Source organism: Chionomys nivalis, chromosome 7 (assembly GCF_950005125.1).
Source record: "Chionomys nivalis chromosome 7, mChiNiv1.1, whole genome shotgun sequence".
In the NCBI taxonomy this organism is placed as follows: Eukaryota; Metazoa; Chordata; class Mammalia; order Rodentia; family Cricetidae; genus Chionomys; species Chionomys nivalis.
The window spans coordinates 85,097,502-85,123,987 of record NC_080092.1 but is presented as its reverse complement, the minus strand read 5'-3'; the positions used below and the strand labels follow the sequence as shown (position 1 = coordinate 85,123,987).

The window sequence follows — 26,486 nt, the reverse complement described above, 5'->3', positions numbered from 1 at the left end:
CTCTTCCAAAGGTCCTGAGTTCAATTCCCAGCAACCACATGGTGGCTCACAACCATCTATAATGGGGTCTGATGCCCTCTTCTGGCCTGCAGGCATACACACAGACAGAATATTGTATATATAATAAATAAATATTTTTTAAAAAAAAAACATATCCATTGTTCATAGAGAATGGGTAGTACTTTTATTTAACTAGGTTTTATTTAGTTGCCCTGATTGCTTCTACTGTTTACAATAGAGTCTGTCTTAACACACCCCACCCCCACAAAACACACACACAGCCCATCTCTTCAGTGTTGGGAATTAAACCTTGGGTTGCCCCAAGATGGACACAGGCTTTACCACTGAGCTGTATCCCAGGCAGGGCTGTGTGTTATAAAGATGACTTAGTAAGTACTTTTTAAAAAATTTAGAGCCTGGTGGTAGCTCACACCTTTAATCCCAGCACTTGGGAGGCAGAGGCAGGCAGATCTCTGTGATTTCAAGGCTAGCCTGGTTTACAGAGCCAGTTCCAGGACAGCCAAAGTTACACAGAGAAGCCGTCGGGGGGGGGGGGGATTCACATTTACTTGTTCTTTATTTATATGAGGGAGGGGTGTGTGTACACGTGGAGGTCTGGGGACAACTTTCTGAAGCCTTGTGTTCACAGTACTTTCCCATGTTTCAGACATGTGATTATTTCTTCTTTCAGAAGCTAGGGTTATCAGCATCAACATCTCTAAGCAGTGTGGTATATGTAGGTTTCCAATTTTTGTCTGATGAATGCCTGCCATCTGTTAGTCTCATATAATTTTTATGCATTTTATTTTTACCACAGTGAGAAATTAATGCAACACAAAGTGTTGATGATGTGCTCGTACACTCTTAGGATTGGGAGTCTGACTACACCTGGTCAGTCCGCTCCGTGGAATTTTCCTCCTCTTAAGTTTTCTCTTTGTTTTTTCAGTCTGCTTTACAAGAACTTGAAGAACTGAAGCAGATTGTCCCCAAAGAATCCCTCGTTTACTTCTTAATAGGAAAGGTAAAAATTTGGGCTTTGGTCTTATGCTGCAACTTTGTAACAAACAATAAATTCCTTTTCTTTCCTTTTTTTAAAGATAGGGTTTTTTTTGCCAGGTGGTAGTGACAGCGCTGGGGAGACAGGCAGGTACCTGAGTCTGAGGTCAGCCTGGTTTACAGCGTGAGTTTTAAGACAGCCAGAGCCTGTTACACAGAGAAACCCTATTTTGAAAAACCAATAAAAATAGATGATATTCTATGTGGGCATGGTGCTGTAATCCCAGCAGTTAGGTGCTATGGCAGAGGACTGCTCCTGTTCAAAGCCAGCCAGGACTGTCTGTGGACAGACATCGTGTCTCGGAACACCAGACATGGAGCTCCTGTAGTCTGCCTTCCAGTTGTTAATGTTCAGCTCTTCCCTACATGAGAAACAGAGGCAGGGAATTCTGAACATAATACCTGATGATAAGGAAAAGCACTTAGATGCTAATGTGAAGTCGTCTGTGGGATAAAAGCAATCTCCCCACCTGAATGGACTTGGAGTTCAGATGTCAGGAGCTCAATTTATGTTTTCATAAATTTCATTTGAGACATGAAGTGCCACTGTCTCTTTGTAGGTTTACAAGAAGTTGGGTCAAACTCACCTTGCCTTGATGAATTTCTCTTGGGCTATGGATTTAGATCCTAAAGGAGCTAATAACCAGATTAAAGAGGCAATTGACAAACGCTACCTTCCAGATGATGAGGAACCAATAACCCAAGAGGAACAGATCAGTGAGTATCACACGTAAGCTCCGTAGTATTCAGAAAGTTATCCTGTGCAGAATCTGTGGGCTGCTTTTTTATTTTCCTAATGGCAGCATTTTCTTTATAGAAAAAGAAATTTGGGGGAAATTAATTATGATGGTGTAATACCAGAGTTCGTTTACTATCAAGTAATTAGTTCTTAGATTAGTGACTTTGAACATCAGCTCTACAGTAGCAGTCCTAGGCAAATCAAAAAAAATCTAGATGTGTAATATAGTGCATATTTACAAATATTTATGTGTTTTAATAGAAAGAATTGGAAATTTCTTGATAAAACTTAGTGAACATCTTTAAGTAAAATTTTATTATCCCAGTACCGCTCTTGTAAACTGAAGGTTCTACTCCATGTTTCTGTGTGCTATCAGGGATTGTCCATAAAGTTAGTCAGTTAGGAGTTAGCAGGGATGTTAGCTTGTTTTGATAGTGCTGCTATGTTGTGGGAAGCTGCTCATTCATTTTCCAGCCACCCAAACTCCCAAAAATAATCACACAGAAACTATATTGCAGTACTGTTTAGCCAATAGCTTAAGCATATTTCTAGCTAGCTCTTATATCTTTGGTTAACCCATTTCTATTATTTTATATTTTACCATGAGGGTTGTGGCCTACCAGCAAGTTTCCAACTAGCATCTTGCACCTTTCTCCTCTGGTGGCTCCTTAGCTTCTCCCTGACTCCGCCTTTTTCCTTCCAGCATTCAGTTCAGTCTTCCTCACCTAGCTCTATTATACCCTATCACAGATCAAAGCAGCTTCTTTATTAATTAACCAATAAAAGCAAAAGAAATACAGAAAGACTTCTGCATCACTGCTGTAGCTGTTTTTAAATTGCAGAGCTATTTCTAACTCCTAGAGTAGGAATACGGGGTTAATTGGAAAGTGGGGGGAGGCTAGAAAGTTGTTCTGTTGGTCAAGTTCTTGTCTATAGTACGGAAAGATCCTGGGTTTTATCCCAGAACTTTTTAAAGCCCATATTGTGCTGCTCATGTATATAATCCTAACACAGCAGGTGAATGCAGGAGGAGCATCGGAAGTCACCCCTGGCTACACAATAAGTTCAAGTTGAGCCCAAAGAACAATTAGTCATTATTTTAAAAAGTTAAATACAGTAAGTTTAACTTCCAGGCATGCCATACAATATAGAATTTGAAGCTGGGCCTAGTGGCGCATGTCCTTAATCTCAGCACTGGGGAGGCAGAGGCAGGTGGATCTCTTAAGTTCAAGGCCAGCTTGATCTACAGAGTGAGTTCCTGGACAGCCACGACTAAACAGAGGAACCCTGTCTTGAAACCAGGGGTGTGTGTCTGTGTTTTATTAGGTAGCATTAGTAGTTTTATGGTCTATGGGGTCTCATCTTATTTTCATGAACCACTAAGAAGTAGTTGTCCCACACTTTGTTTTTGTTCTGTTTTTATAGTGGGAACAGATGAATCCCAGGAGAGCAGCATGACAGACGCAGATGACACCCAGCTTCATGCAGCTGAAAGTGATGAATTTTAAGTTCTGGAAATGAGACTTTAGTGTTGGATGTATGGCAACTGCTGACACGTCTCTTGTCCCTCCATATACTGAGTCTTAACTCTCGAGCCGGCATTGTCATCGTTCATCATCAGACCATGAGTGTGCCACTTTCATTGGACCCTGACTACACAGAATGAAAGGCAGTGCAATATTTAGCTGCTAACAAGACTGGCTCTTTTACCAGTATGAATGACAATTTGGGGGGAAGGGTGGGAACTTTTTCTTTTTTTCTTTAGTCTCCCTTAGTTGAGAAGCTATCATGGAAGGAAGAGTTATGTTTTATCTTGAAGGAACCATTAGATATGGAAATGGTGATGAACCAAAACTTCTGGTCATTTTTCCAAAATTCTGTTTTTTATTTGGTTCTGTTCCTGATAAACAGAGTGACTGACCTTCATTTTTAGGTTCTTCGAGAATGGTGTTAGCAAGTGCCAGCTGGAACAATAAAAGACATTGCCTATAACAGAGTAAATTCATTGCCAAGGAACATAACTTACCTTAAGCTTGGAGTGTCTCCTATAAGCAAATGTCGTGGGCCTATTGGGACTCGTATGTAGGAGTCAAATATCCCTCCATACAGTGTACACTTATTCTTGGCAAGAATGCTTTTATGTCTAACCAAGAATTCTAATTTATTCATCTTCAAAGTGTTGATCATTGTTGTCTTGGTATTGCAAACTTTTAAAGTTGGTCTTAAGATACTGCCTCTTCTCTTTGAGCTCTGTGGGATAGCCTTTAACATTCACAGATGATGGAGTGGTTCCCTGCTGAAAAGTCAAAACCAGGCCCTTAACCACTTAGGTTTATTAGAAGAACCAGTATGAGACCAGCAGAGAGACTGGAGATGGTGGTAGAGAAGCCTTAATTGGAGTTGTATCTAACGTGAGTCTGCGTCTTCTCTCGGATGAAAATAGAGCGCAGGAATGTGTGGTGGCCTTTGTGAGGTCAGTTGCACTCTTTTCAGCTCTTGCTTCATGTCGTTGTCAGTAGTGTGAGTCACCAGAAGCTGTAGCCTAGGGAAAGTTTCTTAAGAACGAGACAGATTCTTTCCTGAGTTCATCATAATATTGGTTGTTGTGTTTGGGGAATGACCACAATTTTAAAGATCTAATTATGCATATAAAACGGGAATTATTGGAATTTCACAGTAACAGATTTAAGAAGTCTTAAATTGTGTATCTCCTTTATTGTAATGTATTGAAAATTTTAGAGAAACCTTAGTTAACATTTTATTAAGTGCCAATGTCAGAATATAACAAATTACAGTTTCTTATGAGTTACAGGCTTATAGTTATTATTTTGGATAATTTGATGAAGGAACCTTAACCCACTGGTTACTTGTAGTTGGTAGTCGAGCTGTGAAATAAGGTGGATTACAAAGATGTGAAAAATGTTTTAGCCTATAGACTCGGTCATTTCCTATCAGTTACATAATCTTCTCATCCAGATGTGAATTAGATACCATTATTAATTCAAGTCAAAGTCTTGGATTAGGTATTAGGTGCCAGAGGAGCCTTTAAGATAATTTCCTGCCTGAATCTATGTGTGTGTACTGTCTACAAAGAAATAATTTATGAGGAAAAGGAAAAGTTGGGAATGAGTGAATACCATTAAAAATTCCCAAAGGCTAGCACTTCCTTTCTAACATAGTACTCATTAGTTATGTAAAGTTTAATTTTCATTTATTTTTTTAATTAGCAAATCATAAGCCAGCTATATTACATATATTACATTATCAGATCTAGCATTTCATAGCAAAATTTCCCCTGAGTTCTGTTGCAGACCTAGAGAGCTAAGGACAGAACTTAATTTGCTGAAGTGTAATTACCTTGTTTTTAGTGGGAACTTCAGTCCTGTGCCAGAGGACTTTCTGGTACTGAATTTTGAGACAAAGGATAGAGGGCCAGTGACAGTGGCTGGCTCAAGAGACAGTCGCAGACACTTTGGCCAGCTTCCATGGTTCCTCGCACCTGCTTTTAACATTTCAGTGTCAAAGCCTTATTTCCACACAGTAGCCACTTCTTTTCTTAGGGTTCTTTTTCTTTCTGTCTTTTAATTTTGTTTTTCTTTTCAAAGAATGGGGATCAAACAACCAGAAACACACTTTGGTAAGCCAGATGTTTGTTTCAAATTTCAGACAGTGCATTGAAGGGAATTAAGAATATAAGTACTTCGCTGTCATTTCTCCACACCTACACATACGTACACATATAAATCCACACTCTCGCCCAGAGTATGTCAGAGCATTGGATTTCATTTTCCTGTGGAAATAGTTATCACACCAGGATTTTAGAAGGTTAGAGTATTTTTTCAGGAGAACAGATGGTACTCAAAACAATGAAAGGTGGTCTCTTAACTCTTTCTGTATTTCGTTACTTAAAATTTTTATTTTATCCAAGAACTGCAAGTAACATTTGAACCATGCTGCTGTTGTACCTTAAACAAAACTCAGTGGTGACCAGTGTTTAGTCTATTAAAACACTCTCTTTGAAAAATAACAGTTTGAAAGTCTCTGATTAGCCAGAGTACAGTATAGGTCTTCGCTGAAACAGATAACGAACCGCCCATTTTCTTTGGGAAATGCAAGTGTGGGTGTGATGTGTGTGTTCTATTTGCATTGAAACAATGTACTTTTGTGTCTCCTTTTTGCTTTTCCTGACTTATTTCAGAAATTGTATAGTCTTTGGGGGGAAAGTCTTTTCTGTTAATATATTTACAGTTCATTAAAGGATATGGAAAGTCCAAATAAATTACTTTTGAAAGCAATTTATAATCAAAGTGTTAAAGCTGTGTAAAAGCTGTGCATCCGCATCTGATCCTGAGTCACAGCGGTGCAGTGACGAAAGTCGGTGTCATGTTCTGCCAGAGCTGGGACGATGTTTCTCTAGTTTATACTTACACTCTTTTTAATATATATATCTATATTAAAGTTCATACCCTTTTTAGTATTATTTGGAATTTCAAAATAAATATTATGACAAAAACAATGGTAATTTTTAGAATATATTATTTTCAAACTGCAGAATCTCTCTATTAGCAGTTGTAACCTTGCAGGTCATTCTTCAGAGATGTCATTTCTGAAGTCCCCTTGGGACACAGAGCATTTGTGTTACAATTTAAAGTCTGAAGCTGGGTATGGCGGCTCATATGTAATCTCAGTACTTGGAGATTGAGGCGTGAGCTGTGCTCAAAGCTAGCCTGGGCTACAGAGTAACACTGTCTTAAAATTAAGGTGGGAAGGGGTTCAGTTAGTAAAGCTGAATGAAGCCTAGTTTAGATCTGCAGCTAGAGCCCTATAAAAAGCTGGGCAAGATGTCACGTGACTGTAATTCCAGCACTGTGGAAGCTGGTGGGAGGATTCTGACCAGCCCGTCAGTCCAGCCCATTCAATGAATTCCAATTTCAAAGAAATACTATCTTATGAAATGGAGCTAAGTAGTTGAAGAAAGTCTGTCCTAATACTGACCTCCAGCCTCCACCAGCACACACACAGACACAAATCAAGATTTGAGCTGAAGATACAGCTCAGTGGGAGAGCTCCTGCCTAATTTGCCTTCATAAAGCCCCAAGTTCTCAGTACTGCCAAAAATAAATAGTCTAGGGACATATGCCTATCTCCAAAGGCTGGATTGAGTCCCCAGCACTGAGTAAATTAGTCCTGATGTATGTACCTGCAAAGTGCTCACTGGCCATGATGTATGTACCTGTAAGGTGCTCACTGGCCATGGTGTATGTACCTGTAAGGTGCTCACTGGCCATGGTGTATGTACCTGTAAGGTGCTCACTGGCCATGGTGTATGCGCCTGTAAAAATGTACCTGTAAGGTGCTCACTGGCCATGGTGTATGCGCCTGTAAGGTGCTCAGGAGCTAGAGACAAGATCAGAAATTCAAGATGATTTTAGCCTCATAGAAAGTACCCTGTGTAAATGTACATGAAAATTAAGATCTAGGGAAAGTAGAATATGCAAAATTAAGTTTTACACTAGTTTGCAAACTTATTCAGCTTATCTCAGAGAAAAGGGAAAGGTCTTTTCAGACTTGGAGGAAGAAGAACAACACAGAAAGCACAGAAAGCGTGGAGATTGACCTCCCTGGGAAGCCCTGCTTACTGTTACCTAAACACAGTGAAAGACAGACGCAAAGTGCTTTCTCTTGCCTAGAAAACAAGTACTTTCTTAGAGACAGGTTTCACCGTGTTGTTCCAACAGCCAGGAACTAACTTCTGGATTCAAGCTGAGTGTACAGATAATATGTGTTTCCTTCAAGGCTGAGTTGGAGAGAGAATCGTGTGTGTGTGTTTCTGATTGTGTACTGGGGATTGAATCCAGGGCTTTGTATACGTTAAGCAAGTGCTCTACCATTGGGCTGTATCTAGAACCCTCTGTTTTGGGGGATGGTTCTTTGTTTTTGTCAGTGATGGTGTTTGGTTTGTTTGGAGTGTTTCATCTTTTATCTGTTTTGTTTTGAACAACATCTTAATTTTGTAGCCCTTCCTAGCTGTCATGGAGCTCAGTGTGTAGCCCAGGCTAGCCATGAGTTTACAGAGATCTGCCTGTCATTGCTTACTAAGTAGAACCCTGTTTTTGCAATGAATTGGTGTTTTGCCTGCATGAGTGTCTGTGTGAGGAGTTGAATTCCCTGGAACTGGAGTTACAGACAGTTGTGGGCTGTCATGTGGGTGCTGGGAATTGAACCCTTGTACTCTGCAAGAGTTATCAGTGCTCTTGACTGCAGAGCCATCTCTCTGCCCCACAACTCTGTTGTTTTGTGTTTTGTTTTTTTTTAAAAAAAATTTCAGTTTGACACAGACTGGCTGAGTTGCCCAGGCTGACCTTGGACTTTGTAACCCATGGGCCTTGAACCTTGTGGTCCTCCTCCCACCGCATCCCATGTAGCTTGACTTACAGGCTGCATAACCCTGAGTTTTGTTTGGTTGACTGTTGTTTTTCTGTTTTGTTTTGTTTTGTTTTGCTTTGCTTTTGGGGAGTTTGATTTTGGTTTTTCTGTTTGGGTTTTTTGAGACAGCATCTGCTATATAGCCCATGCTGGCCTCAAACTCACTGTCCCTCCTACTTCAGCCTCTCAAATGCTGGAATTACAGACATTGCTACCTAATCTGAAGCAGTATCTTTTCTTATTTTATGTGTGTATGTGTTATATGCGCATAGGTACATGCCACAGCGTGTGTGTGGAGGCCAGAGGACAACTTACTAGAGTTCGTTCTCTTTCTGCCATGTTTGTCCCATGGATGGAGGTTAAATCATCAGGCTTGGCACCAAGTACCTTTTCTCACTGCTGAGCCATCTCCATGGCCCTGGAACCCCATATGTTCTGAAGGCACTAAACTAGTATCTAAAAATATAGGTCTTAAGCTTCACTAACTGAGTGATCTTGAACAATTAACTTTAATGAATTATGAACCTTTTTCTCATTGGTACAAAGAAGATGAAATCTGTCCTTAGCAACCTGACAGGACTTCAAGTAGTGCAGATACTCTGTGGCATTAGGTAAATGGAGGTGATGCAGAAACTGGTGAGGCATCCCCAAACACTGCTCCTCTGAGTCTGTAGAGAACAGTGAGCGTGTGACCTGGAGCGGCTGTCAATTGCTACCAGTTTTCTTGTCTTGTTTACATATATGTAAAAAGCTGTGCCCATCTGTACATGCCGTCATTACTGTTTTCCTCTGGTGAAGTTGGTCACTGCACAGTTGCTGTGTCCCCTCACCGTTTTCATAGTCACTGCGAGGGTTGTGGGGTTTGGTGTTCGGGTCAGGTTCTTTGTTTTTCTTTTTGTATGACTTCAAAATTTTATTACTGTATGTGTATGGATGCTTTGCCTACATAGATGTCTGTGTAGCAGCTACATGCCTGGTTCCCCCTGAGTTGAGAAAAAGGTGTTAGATCCCCTGGAACTGGAATTACAGTTATGAGTGCTGGAAGCCCAGCCCTGGTTCTCTTCTAGTGCAGCCAGTACCCCTATCCTCAGCCTTCCAACCTGTTTGCTTGTCTGTCTGTCTGTCTGTCTGTCTGTCTGCTTTGGGGGTGCTTTTCGTTACTGTCTTAAGACAAGGTCTAATGGAGCTCAGGGTACCTTGAACTCTTGATTCCTCCGCTTTTACCTCCCAAATGCTGGATTATAGGTGTGCACCTCCATGCCTGATATTTATGATAATCCTTTTATGGAGAAAGTTTTGTGACTCCCTAATCTAGAACTTATAGCTGGATTGGTGTGACCTCTTCAAGACACCCAAAGAACACATATACGGTGCTAGATATTCTTCAGTACTTTCTCATTGAGATATCTCCAAGCAAAGAGACATATGAAGCAACTTGACAGTACAGACAGTAGTTCTGTTTTTAATTTTTTTTTTAATGTGTATTGGTGTTTCGCCATGGGTGTCGGGTCCCCTGGAACTGTAATTACAGACAGTTGTGAGCTGTCATGTGGGTGCTGGTAATTGAACCCAGGTCCTCTGGAAGAGCTGTCAGTGCTCTTAACCACTGAGCCATCTCTCCAGCCCCCAACAGTAGTTCTTAGTTTCTTTTTCTTTTGTGTTACGTGTTTGAATGTGTCTGTGTGTGTATATAGGCCATATGAGTGCAGTATGCACAGAGGCCCCAAGGTGTTAAATCTGGAGCTGAAATTCACACAGTTGTCAGCCTTCTGACGTGGGTACTGGAAAATAGACTCAGGAGAGCAGCGAGAGCGCTTATTGCTGAGCCATATCTTCAAACCCCAATAATTTTTCTCCTTCAATGGAATGTCCTGTAAATTTACTAACATTTCAATGTGTTTCCTTTGATTATCCCGATTTATAACATTCATTTATACTTCAGTTGCCTTTCAAAACCACTGACCGTATCCTTACTCTTGGGAATTTTCAGTAGTTTCCATTATGGCTCAGTTTTGAAATGCATCTGTATTAAGAAAAAGAGAAACATTGGGTGCCAGCAAAATGGCTCACCAGGTATAAGAACCTACTGCCAAACCTGACAGCCTGACTTCAGTCCTAGGATCCAGAAGAAAAGCAGTTCCTGCAAGGCATCCTGACTGCTGTGTGTGCGCCCATACGCATACACAGAAATAATAAACTAATAAATGTAGTTGCATTCTCTTTAAATTTTTTTTAATTTATTTATTTATTATGCACACAGTGTTCAGCCTCCATGTATGCCTACAGGCCAGAAGAGGGCACCAGATCTCATTACAGATGGTTGTGAGCCACCAGGTGGTTGCTGGGAATCAAACTCAGGACCTCCGGAAGAGCAGTCAGTGCTCTTAACCTCTGAGCCATCTCTCCAGCCCCCTCTCTTTAAATTTTTTTTTTTTTTTTTTTTTTTTTTTTTTTGGTTTTTCAAGACAGGGTTTCTCTGTGGTTTTTTTTGGAGCCTGTCCTGGAACTAGCTCTTGTAGACCAGGCTGGTCTCGAACTCACAGAGATCCGCCTGCCTCTGCCTCCCGAGTGCTGGGATTAAAGGCGTGCGCCACCACCGCCCGGCTTCTCTTTAAATTTTTTAAAAATATTTTTAGCCGGGCGGTGGTGGCGCACGCCTTTAATCCCAGCACTCGGGAGGCAGAGGCAGGCGGATCTCTGTGAGTTCGAGACCAGCCTGGTCTACAAGAGCTAGTTCCAGGACAGGCTCCAAAAAAAACCACAGAGAAACCTTGTCTCGAAAAACCAAAAAAAAAAAAAAAAATTTTTATTTTGTGTGCAATGATGTTTTGCAAGCGGGTATGTCTGTATGAGGACATCGGATCCCCTGGAATGGGTTACAGATGGCTATGAGCTGTCATGTGCGTGATGGGAATTGAACCTGGGACCCCTGGAAGAGAAAACAGCTAGTGCTCTTAACTGCTGAGCCATCTATCCAGCCCTATCTCTAAAACTTATTTATTTTTATTTTGTGTGGGTATTTTGCCTGTATGTACGTATGTGCTCCACTTTTGATGCCAGAAGAGGCCATGAGATCTTCATCTGAAGAACAGTTGTGAGCTGTCATGTGAGTGCTGAAAATCAAACCTAGGTCCTCCAGAAGAGCAGCCATTAGTCATAACCACTAAGCCATCTCTACAGCCAATTATATTTTTTTAAAAAGAAAGAGGGAGCTGGAGAGGTGGCTGAGTTCAGTTCCCAGCATCCACATGGCATCTCACAACTGTCTGTAGTTCCACTCCTTGGGGATCTGACACCCTCACACAGATATACATGCAGGCAAAACACCAATGCACATAAAAATATTTTTTTGTTAAAAAAAAAGGAAGTATAATTTATGAAAGAAAAGAATTTTGAGACCTCTGGGGTGTCAGCAACAGCAGTAGCCTGGTTGTGAATCATCTCCAACAATCCAAGACTAGAACAGAGCATACACTGACTTGCAGTGGGAGGGGGTCAAAGAGTAATGTGGCACACATGGCTGGAATACATGGTATACATATATGAAGTCATCAAAGAACAATAAAGTTAAGATCAGGATCAAATACTATGAAAACTAACTTAACAGTAGTCGCTGAGACATCAGTCATCTCTCCGTGGTGGAAAGCATTGCCAGACTTAACGCCCCCATAAGCCTGTGTGTGGTGGGCAGTGGAGCAGAGCTTGTCCAGTGGAACACAGCAGAATGGAACAGAAATTGAAGGAAGCAGAGTCTCCGGGAAAAGTGGAAAACCCAGAGGCGCAAGCCAGAACACAGACTGAACTTCACTGCCCTTACGCCTCGGCTCCAGGGAAAGGGCCTCAAAATATGTGGGATGAGAAGTGGTGACCTCAAACCGGGCAGTAGTGATGGTGCACGCTTTTAATCCCAGCACTCGGGAGACAGAGAAAGGCAGATCTCTGAGTTCGATGCCAGCCTGGTATACAGAGTGAGTTCCTGGACAGCCAAGTTTACACAAATAAATGGGGGGGGGGGATTCAGCGAGAGGGACCTTGGCATCAGGTGAGAGCCCACATCATGTGAGGGACAGGCAAATATGACATGCAGACCGAGCTTAAGTGCTTAGGTGAATTACTGAGATAGAAGGCTTAGGGAGGGAAGAGACCTCTGGGGACAGGAGCTGGAAGAGATGAAGAAAGAAGGTAGGCAGAGTTTCTCACCTTTTAAAGAGACAGAATACTGCCTGCCCTGGTGGCATACTGTCAAGTCCTCCTACCCCACTGATAAAATTCTTTTTTTTTTTTTTTTTTTTTTTTTGGTTTTTCGAGACAGGGTTTCTCCTTCACCTTGACCAATAACAATTTGCAACCAACCCGCCTAAACAATACAATTACCTATAACCTACCAAACGATCAAAACCCCACCTCCCCTCCTCTCAGGAATGTGAGCATCAAGTTCGTTAAAATTGCTTCCTGTTGTCTGGGGGCTCACGGCCTCTTTAGGGAATCCTGAGAAAACTGAGGTAACGGTCAAGTCCTGTATCATTTGTTGTCCAGTCTCTGTGTGATGGGAAAGTGCAGGCCTTGTCTCAAGTCCTGGCTGGAGCAATCTGAGAGGCTGGACCATCTTTGCTAGCCACTCTGAAGTTGTCCTGAGCAGTTTGTAGTTCGAAGCTGAAGTTGGGTGGTGTTTGTCAGTTTAGTGGAGTTACCACAATCCAGGTAGATTTGTCGTTGTGGGGCCCTGTGACCTTCTTGGATCTCAGAGGTCTCTGCTCCGAATGGCCATGGTTCATCACAGGAAATGTAAACAGTTTAAATGGCAGATTCAGCAAGTGTCTGAAAGGTTAGAGGACCACAATCTATTAAGTACATCCGGGGAACACAAATTTAGTTCCTAGTTACCTGCTTCAGACTCAAACCCCAAAACACATACAGGAAGCTTGATGAGGTTTATTTCTAGAATTAGCTAGTACTCTATATGACTACTAATATCAGAATAGAAAGTTTATATGTGTATAATAATCTTATAGATCTTGATATAATATTGATACTTTAAGAAAAATTTTAAAGAGTCAAAGCCAAAGGGTTATGAGATTAGTGGTAATAGAACAGTCCCTTAATTTTGGTTTTCTTCTGTCCCACACCTGGTGGCTCTTCTGACATGAGACAGAGGTTTTGAATTTTCCTTTAACAAACATGCTTGAGTTTAGAGAAGGAGAGAGACATGCTCCAACTCCAAAGTCAGCTTTAATTTTTACTTGTACTGGGACCACAAAAAGACCAAGTGCCCCTTATGTCTGCAGAGAACAGCAGAAACAAGCATTTGGGAAGATCTATGAAGTTCTACCCTGTTGGAGGTATGCTATACCATTAGGCTAATTACTCTTTTTTCTGGGACATTTTCTCTTGATGATCCTTCCTTCTTCAAATGCCCCACTTGTCCAGTGGTCTCTGGGTTCCTTACTTGGATGCTTTTATTCTCCTGGAAAGACAAAAACAAAGCCCTACCCTGCCCCTAACTTTGGGGAGTTCCTTTCTTTGGCAGGTTATATCTTTGCTGAGGCAAAATGTTTTGGGGGGAGCATAAAAAATATGATCTTTTAATTTTTTTTTTGAAAATTTGAAATAAGCATGCCTTGGTATGTGTGGATAAATATCCCTATATCCCCCTTCTATAAATTCATTTCAAATTTTAGTCTGCCTTTCTAGTAATCCTGTACAGGGTTTCAATAATAGTTTGTAAGTATGGTATGTGGTTTTTCTAGCATGCAAACATACCAAACAGTAGCTGTACGTGAATTTTGTCTCTTGGTGGGGGGATTAAAGGCGTGCACCACCACCACCTTGTTCACAGTAACTCAGGAATTTAGAAAACAACCAACTCATGGAGATCTGTCCGTCTCTACTGGGATTAAAGGCATGGGCTATCACTGCCCTCATCAAATGTTTTATTTTAGCACTAAGTCACTCCAATTCTTAGACATTTAGAAAACAAGCTTGAACTGTCTAACCCTTTGAATTTGCTTAAAACATCTTAAATCTCTTAACTGGATTTAAAAGTTGATATCCAAGATGGTGTAAGCCACATGGTAATCTACAGTCTAACATTCTAACATGGAATTAAGACACATAGTTTAAGAGAACCCATTTTTCCTTTCATGCCAGTAAGTACCTTTGGTAAATTATCATTAAAAATAATATTTTTATTTTTTCATATGTGACAAATAAAAGGCATTTATTAGTCTTTATAAGTTCAGGAGGACTCTCCTGTTCAAATCTAATCTTCTGTATCTTGATGGTATTCACAGCTTTTCTTCTCCTGTGGAAATCAAAGCAAAATCTCTCTAAAATACAACACATATCCTGGTTTCCATTCTGAGGTCAGCACATCTTTCAAATATACAATATACAGGATTCTTTAATCCAGCAGGGTTTTTTTTTCTACTATCCAATATCTCTCTGCAACTGTTGTTCCTTTTAAAGTTAATAAGGCACTGTGTAAATCTCTTTTTTGTTTTGTTTTGTTTTTCCAGACAGGGTTTCTCTGTGTAACCCTAGCTGTCCTGAAACTTGCTTTGTAGACCAGGCTGGCCTCAAACTCACAGAGCTCCATCAGCCTCTGCCTCCTGAGTGATGGGATTAAAGGTGTGCACCACAATGCCAGGCTTGTGTGATTTATCTCTATGGGTCTTTATTTTCTGTTTATTAAGTATATCTTTTAAAGTGCAATTATATCTTTCTATAACTGCTCGTCCTATAGGATTGTGTAGTATGCCTGTAATATGCTTTATGTTATAATATGCAAAAAACATTTCATTTCACTAGAGACATATGCTAGAGCATTATCAGCCCTAATTTATACAGGTGTACCCATAATGGCCATAACTTCAAATAAATGTGTAATTACAAAATCAACATTTTCAGCTTAAATAAGCAGTTGACCTTTGAAAACCTGAATATATGAATATATACACGTATATACATATTATGTATGTATATATGTATGTATGTGTTTATATGTGTGTGTATATATTCAGGTATGGTGCACATACTTTAATTTTCCAAACTCTACAAAATTAAACAAATCCATTTGCCAAATTTCATTTCTTTGAGTACCTCTTGGGTTACTTTCTGCAAGTAATGGAGTTGGGTTATACAAAGAACAAGTAGGACATTTCCTTATAATTTTCTTGACTTGTTGACAAGTAATGGAAAAAAAATCTTTCCTTTGCTGTTATGAAATTTTGAGCCTTCTAGAACGTTTCCTATTAATAATGATCAATTTCATCATTACTTTGTGCTAGAGGGCCTGGTAGACCCATATGGAATCTGATGTGTGTTATATACATGGATGATTTCTATTTCTGTTTCCATGTTGTAATTGAATAAATAGCATAGTTAATTCTGAATCATCTGGAATAAGTTTAGCAGTTTTGATATATAAGACAGCTCCTTCTGCATACTGAGAGTCAGTAACTCTATTAAGAGATTCAGAAAAATGTAATAATACTGTAAGAATGACATACAACTCTGATTTTTGTATTGAATTATAAGGCCCTTGGGCCACTTATTTCTCCAGACTTATCACCTGCCTTTCCTGACATATTTGCATCAGTATAGAATGTATGGGCTCCATAGATTGGTGTTCCCTTCACTGTTTGAGGGAGAATCCAGTTAGTTCTGCTCTTGTCCCAGCTGTTCTAATACCCTGTACCTTTTCTGATGTCAAAGCCATTGTTCTACCCACACAGGTTTGTCAGTTAACCACTTAAAAGGCAAGGCTCTTGGTAACTTTGAAAGAGCAGCAGCTGTGATGTCCTCCTTATATACAGCCTGAATGGTTGGTGTCTGTTCTTGATAATAACTTTTAATAATTTCCTCAGAAGCATTCTTCATTTTATGGTTTGTTTCTGAGATTGGAAGAATGGTAATGTTTTCCATTGCTGCAATGAATCAAATTCCCATCAATTCATTGCTATGTCAGGCATGTATGGCTTTATTTTCCTACCTGTCTTTCTGGCCCTATGCACTCAACACATCTTGCACTTTGTTTTACCCGAGATAAAGATCTAATCCCTAGAATATGAATATTTACCTCCTGACACATCTGTTCCTGTATCTACTAATCCTTCTGTATCAAAGCTGGTTTTTTGGGTTTTGTTTGTTTGTTTGGTTGGTTGGTTGGTTTTTCGAGACAGGGTTTCTCTGTGGCTTTGGAGCCTGTCCTGGAACTAGCTCTGTAGACCAGGCTGGTCTCGAACTCACAGAGATCCACCTGCCTCTGCCTCCCGAGTGCTGGGATTAAAGGCGTGCGCCACCATCGCCCGGCTCAAAGCTGTTTGTATGTTTAGCTTTGGTTTCTGATCATTTATAGCATTTTGTCAAAACACTTGTTTACTGGCCTCTCCTGAATTTTTCATTTTATCTATTGAAGCTGTTCTGTCCTTGATCACATCCAGAGCAGTGTTGTTTTTAACGTTTTTAACAACAGATATTAAGTCTTTTATTTGTACTATGTATGAGTTTCTCTGACGCTGACAGGGAATAATTGAACCAACTTTGATACTGAGTCCTGTGGGAGTCTCCCTAAGGCATTTCCTGATGGCAAAGAATTACCTTGCCTGTTCCTTGTTGATCTTCATTTGTTTGTCCAATGAAAGCCTTTGCCACATCTTCTACATACACCAACAGACCGGGGCCCTCTGTTTGGATTATCTTTAGAAAAACAAAAACATTGTTTCTAGGAATGCCTTGCCTACTATCCCTTTCCAAATGAGCTTGCTTACCACAATTAAAACATCTGACATTTTGATTCTTCTTAAAATTTTAAGAAATTACTTCTCCTATTAAAGTAGCATCATAAACTATAGATCCAATATCAACCGTATTTCCTGATTCTTCACCCTTGATCCAAGCATTTAAAGCTGCTAAACTACATAGGGCCAAAGTGTGATCATCAAATTAACTGTCTTTGCAACTCAGAATATTGGCCTTTACCTAGAAACTGATCTTGGAAAATATCAATACCTCTAGCCCTATTTTGTTCTGCTATAGTCCTTGTATCCTTTTTTCCATGATTCTCACCATTGTAACTGAAGACCAGATTCCAATATTGCTGTGGCTATTTCTTTCCAGTCTTGGAGGATAATTCTGAGTTGCCCATCAATTTAATATCTTCTTTTATATGGGAAATATAAATCTCCTGAAATCTAATATTTCCATAGCATTCCATTTAACTTCTGCATAGCCTTGGGGTGCCTGTTGTCTGTTGGTCATTCTTGTACCAGCACACCATAATCTTAAGTTACACAGGAGTTTTTCTTGCTCATGTATACAGAAAAGCTTACAGATGCACAGTAAGGAAAAATCAGAAAAAAAGAGTCTCTAAAAGGGTGACAGTGTGTTTGAAATATACATAGGCTTGGGAGGGAAAAGATAAAGAGTATATACAATCTTAGATTTAAAAATATAGTTTTAAAATAATAAAGTCCTTAAAAGAAAAAATAATATAAAGAAAATCAGCCACATAAAGATAGAAAATACATAGAGAGTCTGGATTATATAAATTATTATATTGTCTTTAAAGTTTTTGAATGCTAAGAGGCCTTGGATTATGGAAGCTTCTTGATTCAACCAACCTATATATTTTAAAAATATCTTGACTAGCCGGGCGGTGGTGGCGCACGCCTTTAATCCCTGCACTTGGGAGGCAGAGGCAGGTGGATGTCTGTGAGTTCGAGGCCAGCCTGGTCTACAAGAGCTAGTTCCAGGACAGGCTGCCAAACCACAGAGAAACCCTGTCTCGAAAAACCAAAATAAATAAATAAATAAATATCTTGACTTCAAATTTTAACTCAAAATGTATGTTACTTTGGGGTAAAGGTTCTGCTTTTATGTCCACAGAAGACAAAAATTGTGAATTTGTTCAAAGATAGAGAAAATCAGGATTGGAGCTGGAGAGATGGCTCAGAGGTTAAGAGCACTGGCTACTCTGCCAGAGGTCCTGCGTTCAATTCCCAGCAACCACATGGTGCCTCACAACCATCTGAATACTGATGAAGGACAAACTCTGCTGAGAAACACTGGATTGTGAAAAGAGCTGCAATTAAACCAACCTGTGCATTTTGGGGATGTCTTAACTTTAAAATGAGAGTAAAAAATTATGTTGTATTTGGGAAAAGGTTATATATTTGTTTCCATAGGAAACAAAAAGATATGGAACTCTTCAAAATTAATAAAGATAATATTTGATCAGGGGAGACCTCCTGAAAATCTTGACTACAGACATAAATAAAGAAAGAAAGTAACAAGCAACAAGAACAAAAAACAAACAAAAACCCTTCAAGACAGGTAACATAGAAACTGATCCCTCTACATGGAAACATCCCTGAGACTGGAGGAGACACACTGTACATTTCATGCTTGCCTTAATGCAGATATGTATTTTACCTTTAAAAGTTTGTGTGTTTCCAGAACGAAAGGACCAAACATGTGAAGAAGGAGGCTTAAAAGAAATCCACCCTAGCTCAGAATTGAGAAAAATAGATGGTTATTTATTTAGGGGTAGACTCACAAATCAGAATCCTCTGCTGGAACGGAGAACAGAAACCAAATCCTGCAGCCGGAAAAGAGAAAGAGGACACGTGCTCTACATAGACATAAATAGTATAAAGGCCACACCCTACTGGCTGTAGGATTTCCTACAGCAGACACGAATAAAGACAAGTAGCCTAGGTGATCCAGCCCCTCAGAATGGTTCTGTTGCGGTTTCCTCAAAATTCTGCATCCAGGACAACCTTAAAGCTGCTTGTTGAGATGGTTCTGCCTTACAGACTACTGCCAGGACTTCAGACAAGCCCTGCGCTTTCCCATCACACAGAGACTGGACTACAAATGATACAGCTGGCACTCCCAGGGCTTGACCATTGTCTCAAATTTCTCAAGGTTCCCTAAAGGTATCTAGAGAACATACACCAACATTACCAAGAGGAGAATGGGTAAATTTTGATTGTTCAATGTGCTTATAAATGCTTTCCATCATTTAGGGGGGTTGGCTACAAATTATTCTTGGTCATGGTTTGGGAGAGAACTAAACAAAGGGAATTAGATTCGGGAATCTCATTCTGAAAAAGAGGGATATAGGGATGATAGGATAAAAGGGTAGATTATGGAATCTACTTTTAAACAAAAAAGCAACTACTACTCAAATATTTTACATTGGCATGGATTTTTGCATATTGATACAAATTTAAGGTTATTTTTGTTAAAATATACTCTGGCCGGGCGATGGTGGCGCACGCCTTTAATCCCAGCACTCGGGAGGCAGAGGCAGGCGGATCTCTGTGAGTTCGAGACCAGCCTGGTCTACAAGAGCTAGTTCCAGGACAGGCTCCAAAAACCACAGAGAAACCCTGTCTCGAAAAACCAAAAAAAAAAAAATATATATATATATATATACTCTGCATACATTTTTACTCTTGTTTAAGTTGTACTTATACGACTCATTTGAAAATTTAATATAAAGTTTAGTTCTTAAAACCAATTTAGGAAAGTACAGAAATACAGGTTAGTATTTAGTCATCTCTAACATCTTCTTATAGTCATGTTAGGCATGTTTTCAAGGACAAACAGATATATTGTAAATGGATAGATGGTCTTCAAATATTTCTGAGACCTACAGAATATGATATTTAAAATGTTTTAATATTAAGTTTTTCATGATAGTGAGACACATCTGCTCCTGGCAGCACCGATTTACTTCAAAATAGGATGGCAGGCATCAAAGAACCTCCATGTGGAGGTTTTGCTTCAAATGTAGCAAAGATAGTACTGGATAAGAAACAGTTCTTGCCTTGACTGCTAACAGTATGCTGTCCAAATTGGACAAGTAGGACAAAAAAAAAAAAAAAAAAAAAAAAAAAAAAAGAGAGAGAGAGAAGATATCTACCAAAATTTTCCAAGAAAATACAGGACAATCCTTCAAAATTCCTGCTTCACAGAAAAGTCTGTCCGATATTCTTGACCTGTTGGTCAAAGATGGATGTCCTAATGTTGCAGAGGAAACTTGGATGACTGTCCAGGCAGCCAGATATCTGTTATTTTTATTATTTTGGAAGTTGTTTCCTCTGAACTTCCTGTTTACTTAGGTAATATTATATATTTCTTAGGTCTCTGGTTGGGTTGATGCCATTCACCTGGTTACCTAGGAGACAGGTCTGGGTTGGAGAATGGATAGTTATAATTTTACAGTTTTCTTTGCTACCAAATTCAGAAAAGAAACTTACATAAGAGATGTAAAGTTGACCAGGTTGTGGTGGTGCATGCCTTTAGTCCCAGCATTTGGGAGGCAGAGGCGGGTGGATCTCTATGAATTCAAGGCCAGCCCTGTCTACAGAGTGAGTTCCAGGACAGACTCCAAAGCTACACAGAGGAATCCTGTTTTGAAAAACAACAACAACAACAAAAGAGATATAAATTTTATAAGGTTGAGAGACATAAAAGAGTAAGTTGTTTATGGAAGAAAATATTTTAAAGTCTAAAAAGATAATTTTAGGTTGACAATACAAGGTAGGGTAGAAAATGATTCAGGTACAAAACCTTGGACTCACCAAGAAAGGATAGCTAGTAGTATCTCCCAAGTTACCAAATACAAATGGACTGGATATTGTGAATGTCACTCTTACCTCATAGTTGTTCTTATTGTATATAGTTTTACTGTGTTAGAGTTAAACCTTTCCTTCTTATCTAATCAAAAAGGGGGAAATGTTGCAGAATATTTATTTATTCCATGTGAAGATGTGACACTGTGATTGGTTCACTATAGAGCTGAATGGCCAATATCCAGGCAGGAGAGAATAGATGGGACTTCCAGGCAGAGAGAGGAAGTCTGAGGGACAAATCTAGGTACACAAGAGAGACCAGTAAGACACTGAAGAAGTCAGACATGTAGTACAGAAGAGAGGCAACCAAGCCATGTGGTAGAATGTAGATTAATAGAAACAGGGTAATTTAAGTTTTAAGAGCTAGTTGGGGAAAAGTCTAAGCTAAGGCCAAGCTTTTGTAGCTAACAATAAGTCTCTGTGAAGTTATTTGTGAGCTGGGAGCACACAAGAAAAACCAACCACAATTCTCTTTAAGCAGGAAACATGAGCTATTATTAAGATATAATAAGATACCCATGAAATGGTTCAATGGGTAAATCGGTGTCATAAAACCTAATGACCTGAGTTCAATCCCCAGGCCCGAATGATGGATGGAAAGAACTGATTTTCACAAATTTTTCTTCGACCTCCTCATACATGCCATAACACATACACATACCCAAGCGTTTACCAATTTTTTTAGGTCATAAAAAATTTAAAAATATCTAACTGCAATGTTGTTAATTGTGCATTCTTAGAGATGGGGGTTACTTGTCTTGCTTAACATGGTAACCATAGTCCCCTGAACCTCAGACACGCCCCCTCTGATTTCATCTGCAATCCCTTGCTGGGCATGAGGTTGAGTTTTCCTTTTATCTGCTACCCCCAGAGCACAGAATCTGGTCAGTGGAAATCGCTCCAAGCCCGGAGCTACCTGAGCGTAGCTGCCAGAACCGGCTCGGGACCCTGCACGTCATCTGCTCTATTCACTCACCAAAACTCTCACAAATCTCTGTAAAGAAGCATCAAGGCTCCTTTTTCTTTGTTTTGTTTTTTATTTTTGGTTTTTCATGACAGAGTTTCTCTGTATAGCCCTAGTTGTCCTGGAATTTGCTCTGTAAACCAAGCTGGCCTTGAACTCAGAGATGAACCTGCCTCTGCCTCTGCTGAGAGCTGGGATTAAAGGTTTGCACCACCACCACCACCACCACCACCACCACCACCACCACCACCACCACCACCACCACCACCACCACCAGGCACCATCTATGATTCTATGTCTGAAAAGAATTTTTTAAAAATGGTTTAGCCTGACAGTGGTGGTGCACACCTTTAGTCTGCCCTCCTTTCTCCAACCCCACTTGCACTGAGAAAACTCTAAATAAAAGAATTGCACCCAACTACCTGCCCAGGTCCTTGCTTTTGCCCATACTTGGACAGTCCCGGCTCCTGGCTGGCATGCCATTACCCCTCACCTAAGGTCTATAAAAATCTTCCCTGCCTTATCCTGGGTGTATAACTTCTCTAGCCCCGTTCTTCGGAAGTTCCACATAGCCGTGAACTACCATGTGGGTGCTGGGTATTGAACCAGGGTCCTTTGGAAGAGTAGCCAGAGTTCCTAAATGCTGAGCTATCTCTCTAATTCCTCATTTTCCTTTTGTTTTTGCTTTTGGAGATAGGGTTTCTCTGTGTAACAGCTTTGGCTGTCCTGGACTTAGCTACATAGACCTGCCTGCCTCTGCCTCCTGAGTGCTGGGATTAAAGGTGTGCGCCACCACTGCAGGGTTCCTTTGTTTTTTAAAAAAATATTTATTTATTCTTATTTAAGTGTTTCTGCGTGTGCATGTGTATGTGCCTCCATGACTTTTTAGGCACACCACAGGTATCCAGGTCTCTACATAGGCCAGAGGGCATTTGAAGCTCTAGAACTGGAATTATGGGTATTTGTGAGCCCCCGATTGAATGGGAATGCTGGGAACTGACATCTGGCCCTCTGAAAGAATGGTAAGTTCTTTTAACTGCTAACCCAGCTTTCTAGGCCTCAAATGGTGCAAATTTCTAAAGAGAGTACTGAAAAATTGTAAACACACACACATCACAAAACATAGAAAACATGTGCTGTACTCTGTTGGACTTTCATGTTCCATAGCTCTTCTGGGGATATAGAAGTGAATACTTTATGCCAAGCGGTGGTGGCGCACGCCTTTAATCCCAGCACTCGGGAGGCAGAGACAGCCGGATCTCTGTGAGTTTGAGGTCAGCCTGGTCTACAAGAGCTAGTTCCAGGACAGGCTCCAAAACAACACAGAGAAGCCTGTCTCCACACACCCCCCCCAAAAAAAGAAATGAATACTTTAAATTGGTATAGACTTTGGTTTATTGGTACAGATTTAAGATCAATTTTGTTATATGCATATTTCTACTCTTGTTTAAGGTATTATGTTTATACAGCTCATTTAAAAATGTAATGTATAGAGCTGGGCGGTGGTGGCGCATGTCTTTAATCCCAGCACTCGGGAGGCAGAGGCAGGCGGATCTCTGTGAGTTCGAGGCCAGCCTGGTCTACAAGAGCTAGTGCCAGGACAGGCTCCAAAGCTACAGAGAAACCCTGTCTCGAAAAACTAAAAAATAAATAAATAAATAAATAAAAATGTAATGTATAATTAAAATTACAATGAATAGATAGTCAAACTTGTAGTCATGTTATTAGGTTTCATAGATATATAGAGTTATATTTCAGTTAGATAATCTTCAATACTTCAAAGACCTACAGAATATGGCATTTAAAATGTTTTAAGAACTTAGACTTTTCTCAACAGTGAGACATGTCTGCTTCTGGAAGCATCAATTACTTCACAGAAGTTGATGGTCATTGAAGAAACTCATTATGGAATTTGCCTTCAAAGTGATAAGGCTAGCCATTTGGGCATGAAACTGCTCTTGCCTGGATTGCTTGACGGTATGCTATATAAACTGGACTTGCAGGACCAACAGAAAAATGACTGCTGAACTTACCAAAAGAAAGTGAGATAGTCCTTTAGGGCTTCTGCTTCATGAAAGAGTACATTCTTCACGACACAGAAGAAAGCAACTGACAGACTTTGCCAGTACAAAGCAGAACAGATCATCAAGTTTCCTGCTTCATTGAAAAGTTTGACAAATATTATGGGCCTATAAGCTAAAGGATGCTCCAATGTTACAAAAGAACTTCTGGTGACTGTCCAGGCAGTGAGATGTCTCTGTTGTTTCTAGAACTTTGGAAGTTGCTTACAATGCACTTCCTGTTTACTTTGGTAATATTATATCCTTCTGGGGTCTTTGATGGAGTTGATGACAGATAGTTAAAGTGTTCCTTAGTTGTATTGAAAGATAGATTACATACAAAACTTTAGACTCAGAAACATAAGATAGATGATGGAATATTTTCTTTAATTTTTGCCTAATACAAATAGAATAGATATTGTAACTGTATTCTTGCTTGGTAACTGTTTTGTTATATGTAATTTTACTATGTTAAAGTTAAAACCTTCCTTTTTACTTAGACAGAAAAGGGGGATAATGTGGGATTCCTCTCTGTATGCTGTGACTATATTTTATTAACATTGGTTAAGAAAGAAGCTGCTTTGGCCTATGGCAGCACAGAAGTTAGCTAGGTGGAAAAACTAAACTGAATGAAGGGAGAAAGAAGGCGCAGTCAGGTAGATGCCATGTAGCTGCCAAAAGAGAAAGACACAGATACCTTGCTGATAGGCCACAGACTCGTGGTAGTGCACAGGATAATAGAAATGGGTTAATTTAAAAAATAAGAGCTAGCTAGAAATACACCTGAGCCATTGGCCAAACAGCATTGTAATTAATATAGTTTTTGTGTAATTGTTGGGTTCTGGGTGGTCTGGAAACAAAAGTTCAGTCTCTGTCTACATCCTGGTTTGAATAGAAAGCAGGTCTCTCAGGCCTGGGTTTTCAGTGCTGCATGTAACACACTTTATGTACACTTTCATGTACACTGTCTGTCTTAGGGTTTCTATTGCTGTGAAGAGACCCCATGACCATGGCAACTCTTAGAAAGGGAAACTTTTAACTGGGGCTCGTTTACATTCAGAAGTTTAGTCCATTATCGTCATGGTGGCAAGCAAGGCAGCGTGCATGCAGACACAGTGCTGAAGCAGGACCTAAGAGTCCTCACATTTTGATCTGAAGGCAACAGGAAATGAACTGAAGCACTGGCCATGGCTTGGGCATAAATGAGACCTTAAAGCCCGCCCCAACAGTGACACATTTCCTCCAACAAAGCCGCACTCCGGACAGTGCCAATCCCTATGAGTTTATGGGGGCTAGTTACACTCAAACTTCCATACCATCTGAGTTTTGTCCAGTTCCTACTGCCACAGGTCCTTTGAATTCTGTCCTCACAGACTAGACTCCCACAAGTCTGTGCGGAATGGTGACATCTAACCGTCACATCCCCTCTGCTAATTCCCTTTCTTTACTGTCCCATCAGATTTTACCTATAAAATCCTAGTTCAAAAATAAAATTAAGAGTTAGGCAGTGGCCGGGCGGTGGTGGCGCACGCCTTTAATCCCAGCACTTGGGAGGCAGAGGCAGGCGGATCTCTGTGAGTTCGAGACCAGCCTGGTCTACAAGAGCTAGTTCCAGGATAGGCTCCAAAACCACAGAGAAACCCTGTCTCGAAAAACCAAAAAAAAAAAAAAAAAAAAAAAAAAAAAAAAAAAAAAAAAAAAAAAAAAAGAGTTAGGCAATGCTGGCACATGCTTTTAATACCAGAACTTGTGAGGGAGAGGCAAGCAGATCTTCCTGAGTTCAAGGACATCCTGGTCTACATAGGGAGTTCCAGGACAGCCAGGGCTACACAGAGAAACCCTGTCTTGAAAAACCAAAAATAAGTAAGTAAATAAGTAAATTTTTTTAACATTTTATTTATTTATTATGTATACAGTATTCTGTCTGTTTATGCCTACAGTCAGGAAGAGGGCACCGGATCTCATTACAGATGGTTATGAGCCACCATGTGGTTGCTGGGAATTGAACTCAGGACCTCTGGAAGAACAGCCAATGCTCTTAACCTCTGAGCCATCTCTCCAGCCCAATAAATAAATTTTAAAAAAGAAAGAAAAAAAAAACATTTTGGAGGGTGGTGGTGATGGGATTGTTTAGTGGTTTGGAGCACTTGTCCTTGCAGAGGACCTGGGTTTGATTCCCAGCAACTGCATGATGGCTCACACCCATCTGTAACTCCAGTTCCAAGGGACCTGACACCTTCTTCTGATCATTTAGTGTACCAGGCATACACGTGATGCATATATACCTACAGGCAAAACACTCATACACATAAAATAAACAAATCTCTTAAGGAAAAAAGAACTTCAGGAGGTTGACTAGATGGTTCAGAGGGTGGAGTCTGCAGCTGACCCTGCTGATCTTGGTTCAATTCCCAGGACCCACTTGAAGAGAGAGCCAACTCCCAAAAGTTGTCTTCTGGGCCGGGCGATGGTGGCACACGTTTTTAATCCCAGCACTCAGGAGTCAGAGGCAGGAGGATCTCTGTGAGTTCGAGGCCAGCCTGCTCTATAGAGCGAGTTCCAGGACAGTCAGGGCTACACAGAGACACCCTGTCTTGAAC

At 40.3% G+C, this 26,486-nt stretch overlaps 1 protein-coding gene across 4 annotated transcripts in view; it reads left to right on the top strand.

Annotated features, from left to right (window-relative positions):
• The window catches only part of Cdc27 (cell division cycle 27), a 56,940-nt gene extending 50,681 nt beyond the window's left edge, over positions 1-6,259 (top strand). For 3 of the 4 annotated variants that reach the window (XM_057774967.1, XM_057774966.1, XM_057774968.1), the window contains 3 exons: positions 947-1,021; positions 1,617-1,773; positions 3,221-6,259. In XM_057774967.1, coding sequence (XP_057630950.1) covers positions 947-1,021; positions 1,617-1,773; positions 3,221-3,303 — 315 coding nt within the window. In that variant the 3' untranslated portion in view covers positions 3,304-6,259. Of the gene's footprint in view, positions 1-946; positions 1,022-1,616; positions 1,774-3,220 lie in introns of those variants that run through there. The other variant, XM_057774969.1, reaches the window with a different exon arrangement.
• The last annotated feature ends 20,227 nt before the right edge of the window (positions 6,260-26,486 follow it).